Source organism: Halichoerus grypus, chromosome 14, assembly GCF_964656455.1.
Source record: "Halichoerus grypus chromosome 14, mHalGry1.hap1.1, whole genome shotgun sequence".
Classification (NCBI taxonomy): domain Eukaryota; kingdom Metazoa; phylum Chordata; class Mammalia; order Carnivora; family Phocidae; genus Halichoerus; species Halichoerus grypus.
In genome coordinates this window covers 62,251,841-62,264,113 of record NC_135725.1, presented here as the reverse complement: position 1 = coordinate 62,264,113, position 12,273 = coordinate 62,251,841, and the positions used below count along the sequence as shown (strand labels likewise).

The 12,273-nt window shown below is 45.0% G+C and overlaps 1 protein-coding gene across 2 annotated transcripts in view; it reads left to right on the top strand.

The window, feature by feature from the left end:
* Nucleotides 1–12,273, top strand: part of GABBR2 (gamma-aminobutyric acid type B receptor subunit 2) — a 341,289-nt gene that overhangs the window by 127,088 nt on the left and 201,928 nt on the right. For both annotated transcript variants that reach the window (XM_078061504.1, XM_036074158.2), the window contains exon 3: nt 8,295–8,465. In XM_078061504.1, the coding sequence (XP_077917630.1) occupies nt 8,295–8,465 (171 nt within the window). The remainder of the gene's footprint in view (nt 1–8,294; nt 8,466–12,273) is intronic.

Sequence of the window (12,273 nt, the reverse complement as noted above, 5' to 3'; positions counted from 1 at the left end):
GAAACAGTCAGCAAACCCATGGAACAAGATTAAACCGAGCAGAGAAAAGAGCAAGGCTCCATCATATTCTGCCCCCCTTGCTTCTGGCCCGAGTCTCGCACCTAGGATTTAGCAACGAGGGCCGCTCTTGGTCGTACTCTCCACCTGAAAAATGCCGTTGCTCTGCAGTAAAGTTAAACTCAGAGGCCCGAAACCGGGGAAAGAATGAATTCCATTTAGGCAAGAATTCATCAGTGGCTTGGAATTTAATAAAGATCCCGAAGTTGGGAGGTGTATTTACATTTTTCATCTGGGCTTACATCTGCAAAGAGAAGTGAGACACAAAGGCAATTATCTGAATAAATCAGAGCAAATGAAACACATACCCCCACAAAGCTAACAGACTTCATCATTTTCCTCAATTGCTGGAGAGAAAAGCAGAATTGTGTGGTTGCAAGGAACCTTTGAAATCCTTCGTCCATCATATTCAGAGGTGACGGACACCTAGAAGAAATGATGTCCTTGTTCTCACAGTCATAGAGACAGGGTTAATTAAGCCCAGGTTCCCCAACTCCCTAAAGTGGCCTTGTAGTGGCCTCAGCTTAATATTAAAGTGACTTGTGGTTCCATGAGCAGACCCACAAAATATTTCGTGCCAGGCTGGAGCTCCCCTCCCGGAGAGAGATGCTAACAGCTCTCTCCCCATCTCACTCTGCTGGTTAAGGTGAGTCCCCCAGAATCTTGCAGGACCAGCCATGCCCACCATGGAAACTTGCTATGTGTGAGAGATTCTGGAAGCCTTGGAATCAGCTGCCTCGCCCCTGTGCTACGGGGTCTCAGAAGAAGGAGCAAGTCCCAGATCATTGCCCCATCTCTGCTGGGACTGGCCGTTCAGAGCTGGTTGAAGAAAGAGAACGAGATATGAAGTTAAAAGGCCATTTCCATTGTTCCTGTACTGACCTCGCACAACTGCATCGCCTTTCTTTTCCATGGTTTCTTCAGCTGTAAAATGGATGGTGATTCCTACCCCAAAGAACCGAGGGGCCCTAAGACCAGCTGATATTCTAGATGTTCGGCGGCTTCAATGATTTAAAATAGATGGAGCTAGATTGATAAAATCCTACGAAACTTTGCCTCCTGGCACTCTGAACAGTAGTCTCATAAGACAGTAATTGTTCTGAAAAATAATAGACTTTTCCCTCTCTCTCCCACAATCTGAGTTAGAGACCCAGGACTTTACCAACCAGATATTGGACATCTACACCTCTACTCACAGTTGCTGACCTTTGAAGCAACCAAGATGCTTTCTTCTCTTCTCTTCTCATTTTCATCTCTCTTTGTAAATTCAAACAGACCTATAAATTCCTAGGAAAAGCTGAATAGGAAGACGACAGGAGGACACTGGGAGCGCATTGCATCCTGGGAAGCAGAAACCTCTCAAGTAAAATGTTATGGGCCAGAAAGAAAATCCCTGGCCGCAGTGCATGATGGAAATGTAATGTACTGTGTTGATTCAGAGCATCAGAGAATTAGGCACTGAGGGCAAAGATGTCACTCATTAGTGTAGAACAGCAAAAAGAGAGTCTCCTGGGTGCGAAACACTGTGCTCAAATACTTATTTCCCATTTTTCTGGGAAAAATATTCAATTATAATGTAAAAAGACAGAAAACGGGGCCACGGGCAATCCATGTATTGTGTTCTTTGATAAGCCGTGTCTGAAAAGACCTGCCTTGCTTTTGACAATGAGTACACTGGAAACAGCTAACATTCAGCCTTTGAAAAAGTATTGCAAAAATAATCAAAGGTGCATCATACCCAGAAGAAGCAGAGGAAGAGTCCGCCTCTGAAAATGATCTATTGCAGAATAAAGAAGAAAACTTCAGAAAAACATTTAGCATCCTCAATCATATGCAGAAAAAACAGGGTCTCCACGAACTAGCCTGAGATAAGACGACAAGGTAAAAAAGGAGTGTGATCCTAAACAACTTTTAGGAAATGGAAAATCTCAATAACATAATAAAAATATGTTAGAGACAGTAAAACTTAAAAGTGAGGCTGTTGAAAAGCAGATCAACAAACTCCTAGAACAAAGAACCTGAAAGGCTAAATTGCTTATGTACAGCTAGTCAGCCACATTACAGTCAAAGGGCTGCAAAGTCAAATAATAATGAAGTGCCACCATATCCCAGGAGGGTTACCAAGAAGTAGGAAAGCAGATAATACCAATTATTGGCCAGGATATGAGGAAACAAGAACCCTTGTGCCCTGCTGCCGGGACTGTGGATAACCCAGCCACTTGACCAGAAATTAGTGAAACTAAATATGCACATACCCCATAATAAAAGATATGGAATAAAATGAGATGCTCTTGTGGGATGTAGAGGACAAGGACCAAGAGATAAAATGATGGAAAGAAATAAGAGCAATATGGAATAGAAGAATGAAGAGACAACATCTAAATAATGAGGAAAGACAAGAATATATACGAATATAATATAATCAATATACTATTACATATAATACTACATTTATCTTGTATATACATATGTATTTTTTTCTGAGTTGAAAACTTGTATGTATAGATTGAAGGACTCCCAGTGTCTCAGATTAAATCAAGAGTGCCACACCAAGATCTATCTTGGCAAATTTTTTGAAATCTAAGAATAAAGAAAAAAACCTTCTTCGGGGATCCAGGCAGAGGACACCAGATACCTACAAATGAACAAGAGTCAAACTAGCCCCATATTTCTCCTCTGCATCACTTTGTAGTTTCAAAGGGGAGAAGTGTAGCCCAAGAATTTTAGACCCAGCTAAATTCTACCATTGTGGAGGCAACAGAGGGTCATCCTCAATTAGATTTCAACCACTTGCCCTTCTTCAGAATATTAAAAGATACTCCAGCAGGTTGAGACAAGAAGCAAGATTGGTATATCCAGAATGGAGAAGAGTAGACATACAGTCTGAGTACTAAAGAGAACAAGAGGAAATAAATAGGAAGCATCCAAAGAGAGTAAGACTGCTGGGGTGCCTGGGTGGCTTAGTCAGTTAAGAGTCTGACTCTTGATTTCTACTCGGGTCATGATCTCAGGGTTGTGAGATGGAGCCCCGTGTCGAGCTACGTGCTGGGCATGGATCCTGCTTAAGATCTTCTCTCTCTCTCTCTCTCTCTCTCCCTCTGCCGCTCCCCACTGCCTCCCCTCTCTCCCTCTCTCCCTCTCTTAAAAAAAAAAAAAAAGAGTAAGATTGCCAACAAGATAAGTGCAAGATCAAGTACTTATTACAGCAATAAGCTTACATATTTTAAAATCCATGTGCTCTTTTCAAGAAATATACTTTAAAACAGTCTTAATAGAATGCAAATAAAAGGAGGATCAGATCTATGACAGGCAAATACAAGCAGAAATAAAGGTTTCAATATTAATATCAAGCATGATATAATATAAACCAAAAAGTAATAAAATGACCAAAAAAGTAATAAAATGACAGAGGGTTTTATTTTACCTTGATAAATATTTTAATTCTCACTTCATGTAATGATTATTAAGTGCCTGCTGTTGGCACCAGGCGAGGGTATACACTGCTAAAAAATAAAGATATAATTGTAATGAACATTTATGCTCAAAATAACATAAAATCAAAGCAGATAAAACAAAAACTGTTGAAATAGTTGGAGAAATTGTCAGAGACGATAGAGAAAAATTTAACAAGCCTTCCAGTCTTTGACAGATCAAGTAAACAGAAATACAGAGCATGTGATACTAAGTTACTTTGGTTGATTATATCTGTTATACATAAGAAATCTGATAAAGACTTTTATAGCTTACAACCTGAGACTGCCTTCTCTTTTCCAGCCACCATGGAACTTTCACAAAAATTGACTGTAGAATAGGCCACAAAGAAAATCTCAATAAATTCCAAAAACAGACCCTATACATGCCAAATTCTTAAAACAATGCAATAAAACCAGAAATGATAACAAACCTATAAAATAAATTTAAAAGTACTCTCTGAAATAAATCCTTGGTTAGGGATTAACTCAGAGCCTCAATAACTCAGAGCCTGAATCATAGTGTGTTTGGAAACGAACTTAGTTGTGTGAAAGCAGGAAGGAGAGCCCAGAAAGTTGGGCATTGTAGTTAGGGCCGTGAAGCAGCAGGCCTGGTGTTTCCAGATGCTGAGTGACTGGGCCAGGGAGGAAGACCTAGCAAGCACATAGGATGCAGGTGGGCAGCCTTCAAGGGGAGAAAGAACACAGGTGTTGGAGTCCTGTAGACCCAGATTGGAGTCCTGCTTCTAACTCTTGTTGGCTAGGGCGAATATCTCGATGTCTCCCATTTCTAGGTTTTAGCCTGCTTATTCAGAACTAGGGATGTTGAGCTATATTTGTGGTTCTCAACCCTCCCTGGGTATCATAATCACCTGTGAAGTTATTTAATAATACTGAGACCTAGGCTCTAGACGCAGAGATTTTGATTTGGTTGATTCAGTTGGTGGGACCAAGGCATCATATTTTTTTTTCAAAGATTTTATTCATTTATTTGACAGAGAGAGACACAGCGAGAGAGGGAACACAAGCAGGGGGAGTGGGAGAGGGAGAAGCAGGCCTCCCGCTGAGCAGGGAGCCCGATGCGGGGCTTGATCCCAGGACCCTGGGATCCTGACCCGAGCCGAAGGCAGACGCTTAACGGACTGAGCCACCCAGGCGCCCCCAAGGCATTGTATTTTTTTTTTTTAATCTCCCCAAGTGATTCCACCGTGCAGCCAGGGTAGACAACCCCAGAGCTAGATGACTTCTCAGGTTCCTCCTAGGCACCTGCAGCCTTTGCCCAAAGAAGAAAGTTTTAGGAGGCTAAAGCCAGAGGCATGGTAATGCAGAGCAATCTAATCAGAGTGAGCATTAGCTCAAATGGGGCAGAAAATGCTGGTGCCAGTTAATATTTTGCACCCAACATGATTTAGACCAGGGGCATAGATTGTACTCCAAACCCATTGTAAACACAATGGGCCATTTACTCACTGAACAGTAACCACTGTAATTACCTACAGGGCAAACATATGAGGTTGCTCAAGCAACAATTAATTGTGGACCTGGAGCTGATGGGACAATAGTGATAAAGTATCAACCAGAGTGTGATTCAGAAATCACATCAGAAAACCAATATTTCCCAAACTGTGTTAGATAAGCATTTGGGGGGACGTGGTGGCACATACCATCCCAGGTCCTGAAAGAGTTACTCCCTGATTTTTCTAATAGCTCCCTCTTAACAGTGGTGTCCATAGGAGGCTTGAAGTCTTGTTTTAATTTTGAGAGAAGAGTCACAGACACTATATTCAAGGGGACTGTAGAGAGCATCTATTTCTTGTCCTCATTCTGGGACCCCAGTATCACTTGCAGGCAGGGGTGCTGACCTTGTTCCGGTTATAGGACCCTCTTGATGAACCTGATGGAAACTGTGGATCCTCTTTTCAGAAAAATGGGCGTGCCTATATGCACATACCTTCACACAACTTTTTCATATAATTTTTGAGGAGCTTACAGACCCCTTGGAGCTCCTCTGTATTCTCACTAGGTCATGGTCCAGCCTCCTTTTGCATACCTCCAGACGCAGGGATCTCACTACTTGTGTTGCTGGCCAACTCTGAATGCCAGCGTTCTTCAGTGTGTCCAGCAGAGATTTGCCTCTCTGTGTGTTCTTCTTCCCATTGGTCCTTCTTCTACTCAGAATTTTTCTAAACAGTCATCCTACCCTTGACCTTTAGCAGGCTTGGGATGATGTCCCTCTCTCTATGAGGATCTTAGAAGCTGGTCCCTACAGGTACTCTTTAGCTTCAAGGGACACTGATGGGATATTTTGTGTTCATTTCCAACAGATGGGATGTGGTGAGGTTGCTGATTGGACACAAGAGATGCAGGGATCCTACGTAGTGGTTGTCTACCCTCTGAGCCAGACCAGGAAGAGGGACAAGATCTCTGTTGCCTCACTCTGTGGAAGTCTTAGGGAGGAAAAGAAGGAGCGCTTCCTCAGGTGACAAGAGAGGCAGTAAAAAGTATCTTCAGCTGGAGCCTGAGGGCACCTGGATATTCGTTCTCTGGATGCTGAAATTGGGCTCTGGGATGTATTAGGTCTAGAGCTGCTGCTGGGACCACATGGGCTCCCGGAGAAAGCCAGTGGCGACAGAGTGAGCTTGCTTCCACTGTGCCCTCTCTGGACCAAGGGTTTACGTGAAACAAAAGAAGGAAGGAAAAAGAAGGAGGGAGGAAGGTTGGGAGGAAGGAAGAGAGGAACAGAGGGAAGGAGGGAGGGGGGACGACCGACTGAAAGAAACCATGCAGGAATTATTTAATAGTCTCAGAGGGGGAAAGGCCTTTCTAAATACGACACAAAACCCAAGGACATAAAAGAAAAAAAATTGATAAATTCAACCACATTAAAAAAAAAAAAGGTCTCTATGGCAGAAGACACTATAAGAAAAATGAAAAGAAAAACTACAAACTGGGGGGAAATTAGCAACTTCTATTGCAAAGGGCTAGTTTCGTTAATATAAAAGATCACTTCTACCAACTGATAAGAAAAAGACTAAGAGTCGTATTGGAAAACAGGTAAAGGATGTGAACGGTTTCCAAAACAAACTGCAAATTGCTCTTGAGCATAGGAAGTTGTACTCAACCTTGCTTATAGTAAGGTAAATGCAAATTAGAAGTGCAATAAGATATCGTGTTTTCACCAGCACACAGCAAAGATCAAAAATTGTGATAAAGCAAATTCTGTGGGTGAGGCCGGGGGACAGGGAGAGCAGAGATCAGAGGAAATGCTACAGAGGAGATGACATTTAAGCTGGGCCTTGGAGGACAGATAATTAAAACCCAATTTAGCAACTTACTGGCACTTAAAAGAAAGAAAAGAAATAATGAAGGGGAAAATAGACAGATTTGACTACTGAGTGTAAATTACAACACACACACACACACACACAATGTAAAAGCAAACAAACTGGAATATTTGCAGTAACTGCAATAGTCTGTCTTTGGATACTGTACTTATAAAGTCTTCATTAGGCTCAGTAAGAAAAGCATTAGAATACCACTCAAAAATAAACAAAGGACATGACAAAGCAACCCCTAAAATAGAACATACTACTAGTTAACGATCCCATGGAAATAAGCTCAATATTATGCATAACCCATGAATGCAATATGATTCATTTTTTTAGTGATAAACCATTATAAGATTATATAGAAAAACGTTTTATTTCTCTCTGTTGGTAACTAGTGAAATTGGCCCTCTAATTATACCTGGCTAGTGGGGGTGTAAATTGACATAATTTTGGGGGGAAATAAGTATTAAATCTTTAAAAGCTCATCTCCTTTGTGTGGGAAATTTTATATCATGAGCTCTATCCTACAGAAATAGCCTAAAATGTGGAAAAAAGATGCTCTGCACAAAGATGCTTGTAGAATAACATGACAATAATGACAAATTGCAAACAGTCTAAATGCCCCCAAATTAGAGATGATTCAGTAAATTATGGTATGTTCATATGCTGGAGTATTATGCAGCTATTAAAATGTTTGCAAGGAGTTTCTTTTTAACAAGATGATTTCAAGGCTTGTGGGATAATATTAAGAGAGGGGTTCAGTTGTGTACATAGAATGATCTCAAGAATCTCTTTTTAAAAAAATTACTGTGCATGGAGAAAGGACCAGAAGGAAATAAACTACGTTAATGGTGGTTCATTGGCGAGGAGTAAATTACTGGTCCATGTTTTTCCTTCTTTCTCCTTATTTTGCATTTTTTAAAACCTCTTCAATTATAATGTTATCACTTTCACAACAAAAGGGCTTAAAAAATGTCTTGCCCGGGGCGCCTGGGTGGCTCAGTTGGTTAAGCAACTGCCTTTGGCTCAGGTCATGATCCCAGGGTCCTGGGATTGAGCCCCACATCGGGCTCCTTGCTCAGTTGGGAGCCTGCTTCTCCCTCTTCCTGCTGCTCCCCCTGCTTGTGCTCTCTCTCTGGCAGAGACAGCGAGAGAGGGAACACAAGCAGGGGGAGTGGGAGAGGGAGAAGCAGGCTTCCTGCCAAGCAGGGAGCCCGATGCAGGGCTCGATCCCAGGACCCTGAGATCATGACCTGAGCCGAAGGCAGACGCTTAATGACTGAGCCACCCAGGCACCCCTAAAAATAAAATCTTTAAAAAAATGTCTTGCCCCATGTGTTTGCACCCCACGTCAGGCTTAGGGGCTCTGTTCCAAAGGTTCTGGGCGCACAGCTGTGAAGCAGACCAATAAAGGTGATGTCTCTTTTGTGTTTTCCAGCTTTCCTTTGCTGCGACCACGCCCGTCCTAGCCGATAAGAAAAAATACCCTTATTTCTTTCGGACTGTCCCATCAGATAATGCGGTGAATCCAGCCATCCTGAAGTTGCTCAAGCATTACCAGTGGAAGCGAGTGGGCACGCTGACCCAAGACGTGCAGAGGTTCTCTGAGGTATGTGTGCCGAGAGGGCGCGTCCACACCTGCCTGTCAGCTGTTGTCTCCTGCCAGGGGGCAGTATGGCTTCATTGGGACTGGTAACATTGCAGGACCTTTAAGCACGCTTTTAGGAGCAGGCTCAGAGCTGAAACACCACGGACAAGATAGAGCTGGTGGCTGAGGAATTTGGGCACAGGACAGGTGAACGCATCCATCCCAGATAGCTCAGGAGCGAAACCTTCCCTCTGTCATGCCTCTCGGCTAAATCCTGTGGCTCATTCCCTGACTGCCCCTGTAGGTTTGCTGCCCTCGTTACGGATGCCGAGTGACCACCTAAAATCACGATGTGCCACCAAAAACGTCTCTACTGTGAGGGGAGTTTGGGGAGGGGCTGGCTTGGAACGAAGGCTCACCCTGGATTGGTGGATTTGTTTGGGGTTTTATTTGGTGGTTTATTTTAATGGTTTACACGCATACATCATACGTGGTGTTTCAGGGTTTTGTTTTGTTTTGTTTTTGCCAAAAAAGAAAAAAAGTTGAATATAGATAGTAAAAAAATAAAAGCATTGTTTTGCTCGATCCCCCTAAAACCCGCTTTCTCGCCCAAGTGAACCCCTGATTTCAGTTTACTGTTCATCTGCCCAGAACTTTTTCTGCATATTCGTTTAAACCCAAATGACTTCATACTATATATGTTGGTTTTCTCACTTTACTATGGATCTTAGAGATCTTGATAGGCCACATTCCTCTTAGTGGGTCATGGTATTCTGTCAGATGGATAGGTGGTAATTTCCTGGAAGTGTCCAGCTTTTTGATACCATAGCCAGCCCCTTCCTGCCTCGGGGTGCATCTTCTCGGTAGATTTCTAGAAGTGAAATTATTGGGTCATTTAAAATATTGCAACAAACTGAGTCCTAGGCTGTTCCGAGTCCTAGTCCCACCAACAGTGTTTGAAAATCCCCATTTCCACACTTCTTTACTAACAGTGGATATTAGCAGTGTTTAAAAAGTTTTCCCTACTTGGATGAGTGCAAAATGATCTCTTGCCTTTTTCCCCCATTCTCCCTGGAGCTCCTACTTTCCTTTTTTCTCCCACGTGTGTTCTGGCTACTCGGAGCATCCCAGCAAGGCAGGCCATTCCGTATGTGCTCAGCAGCCCAAGAGAAAATACTGTGAGCTGCATGGGGAGACAGTGTGGGAGTCGGGTGTCCAGGCGGACCTCAGTGGGAGGAGTCTCAGAGGACTCGCCCCTTGTGCAGCAGGCGGGGCGTGTGTCCAGGCAGGTGGGTGGGGAGTCACCACACCTCTTCCCGCTGCAGCTCCACACTTATCTCCGAGGCTCTGCCCCACCTCTCCCGTGGGAAGGAGAGCCCACTCCATGCATTGGCTCTTCGCCCTTGGAGAAGTCACATCACTTCTCTGAGCTGTGGTTTCCTCCCCTGTAAAATGGGGACAGTGGCCCTTCCCATGCCTTCCCTGCAGTTCTTGCCAAAATCAGTCACGGATTTGAGAGAGCTTTGTAAACTGTAAAGTTCATGCACAGAGAGGGATGTTTGGGAGGTGCTTGAGAAGCAGAAGTGTTTGGCCCCACGGTCTGTGGCTGTCCAAACAAGGCAGGCTTTTCGCAGGCAAGGCTGGGCCTCGTCTTCCCACCTCTCTTTCTCAGTCCCTAGGGAGAGGCATAAAGCAGACGGGACCTGCAGTGGCTGTGACTCATTGCTGAACCCTGCAGCGGCTTTGGCGGGAAGACGGTCTTCTTTACAGCAGTGACCAATACTCTAAAATGAGTGTCAGACAGGTTGATGGGGAGGGTGGGGACGCGCAGTCCTGTGGCCCCATTGACACCGGGCTTGGCAGCGATTTGGAGAGATCTGCTTGGGCCGTTAGGGACACCTCCCCCAACCTCCCCCTTGTATAGAAGTGAAAACCAAGGGCCAGAGAGGGGAAGAGACAGAGTTCTGGGTTTCCAAGCACCTCTGAAGTCGTGAAAGATTGTTCACAGAAAAGTCGGGACTGAATCTCGGGATCCCGACTCCCAGTGCAGGTTTCCCCTTGCTCCTTCTGTGCATCTAGAACGTCCTGTTGTCACATGGGAACTGCTTGTAACTTTGGAGGTTTGAAATACCCCAAAGCCTTGGTTTAAAGAAGATAAATTGTTTGTCCAGTCTTGGTTGATGTTTTATAGATTCCCAGACACTCTCACAGCCAGCAGCCCTGTAGGGAGGGGTTCTGCTCGCATTTTACAGATAAGGAAACTGCAGTTTGCAGAGGACGATGGGCCTCCTCCTCTAGGACACATGCCGATAAAGGGCCCGCTGCCCGCCTGACCCTCCACTGCTTTCTCCGTTAGGCTGTCCTCGCTGGGGTCGAGGATCGACGGTCTGGGACCACATCTCCACCCCTACACGGCTGTGTTAGGGCCCTCAGCTGCGGTTTCAGGGCATCTCAGCAGGAAACCTCTTCTCTGAGGACAGGATGTTGCTTGGTGGTGTTGCTGGCAAGGACCCCTCTTGATTTAAATCTCACAGCCCAGCTGACGACTCTGTGTGCCCAAGGGTTTTGGCACCCCTCTCCCGATGTCTGGGCTGCATTGCTGGCCTGCAGGCTCTGGAAGCTGGCCAGGGGCTAACAGCTTTTCATGAGTGCGAGGGAAACTGGATTCCTTTTATGAAATTGGTCGATCAGCAGCGTCATGCACTTCTGTTCTGAACTGGTGCACTGGAAGGATCATCAAATGAAAGCAATCCTAAAGTTGGAGGGGGATGGGGGGGAGAAGCTTAATCCCAGAAGCTTATTACATTGGGACTGAAAGGGGTGCAGGGCTGAGAGCCATCCCACCTCGGGGCCGGCTGATCCTGTGTATGGAGAGCCATCCCACCTAGTGTATGGTGCCCAGAGGCTGCCCGGGACTTGGATCAGATGGGCCGGTCTCCAGATCTCACTTTGCCAAGCAAGGGCTGTGTGGGCCCAGACAATTTCCTTCATCTTGTTGACTTGGATGTATAGGAGCTGGAGACAAACAAGGGTCCCTAGTGAACACCAGCAGCTGAAAAGGTAGAACTTGCTTCAGCCCTGCCCTCTCTGGAGCCAAGATTTAAATGAGTTGAGAAAGAGGGAAGAACTTGGTATCAAGCAGGCTGATCTCTAGGCCCAGCTCTGCCAGGCAAGGACTGTGTGGCCACAAGCAATACACTTCAGCTCAGTGAGATCTAGTCCCCTTTGTGTAAAACGGGGATATTTATCCCGACCTCGCAGGGACTCGGAGATGAGAGAGTTAGAATGAGAAAATGAAAGACCTCTGCATAGTAAGTGCTCATTAAATGGACATCCTCTACTCCACTGATTCCTGGGACAAACTCTAGGAATGCGTATCCCTTCACTCAAGGAATAATAATGTGGTCTCCGGTGTGCCAGGGTGTGTGATGGGCACGGGCCCTGTGCTGTGGAGGGCCAGGGAGGAATGGACGTGGCCTCGGGCTCAGTGGGTGTCAGGCCTCCTTCGCTGGGTTCTCGACTCTGGCTGTTCATTGGACTCACCGGGGAATTTTTTTTTTAATATATTGGGTTCCCCCTCTGCCCCCACTTTTAACAGCTTTACTGGGATATAATTTGTATACCGTGCAGTTCACCCATTGTTAGCGTACAGTTCAGTTATTTTCAGTAAATTGATATGGTTATGCAGCCGTCACCACAGCCCAGTGTTAGAACCCGCCCGTCACGCCACAGATTCCTCTGTGCTCACTTGTAGTCAGGCCCACCCCCAGCCCCAGGGGCGTTTACTTGCTCCCTACTTTTGCCTGCTTTGGAAATTTCATATACGTAG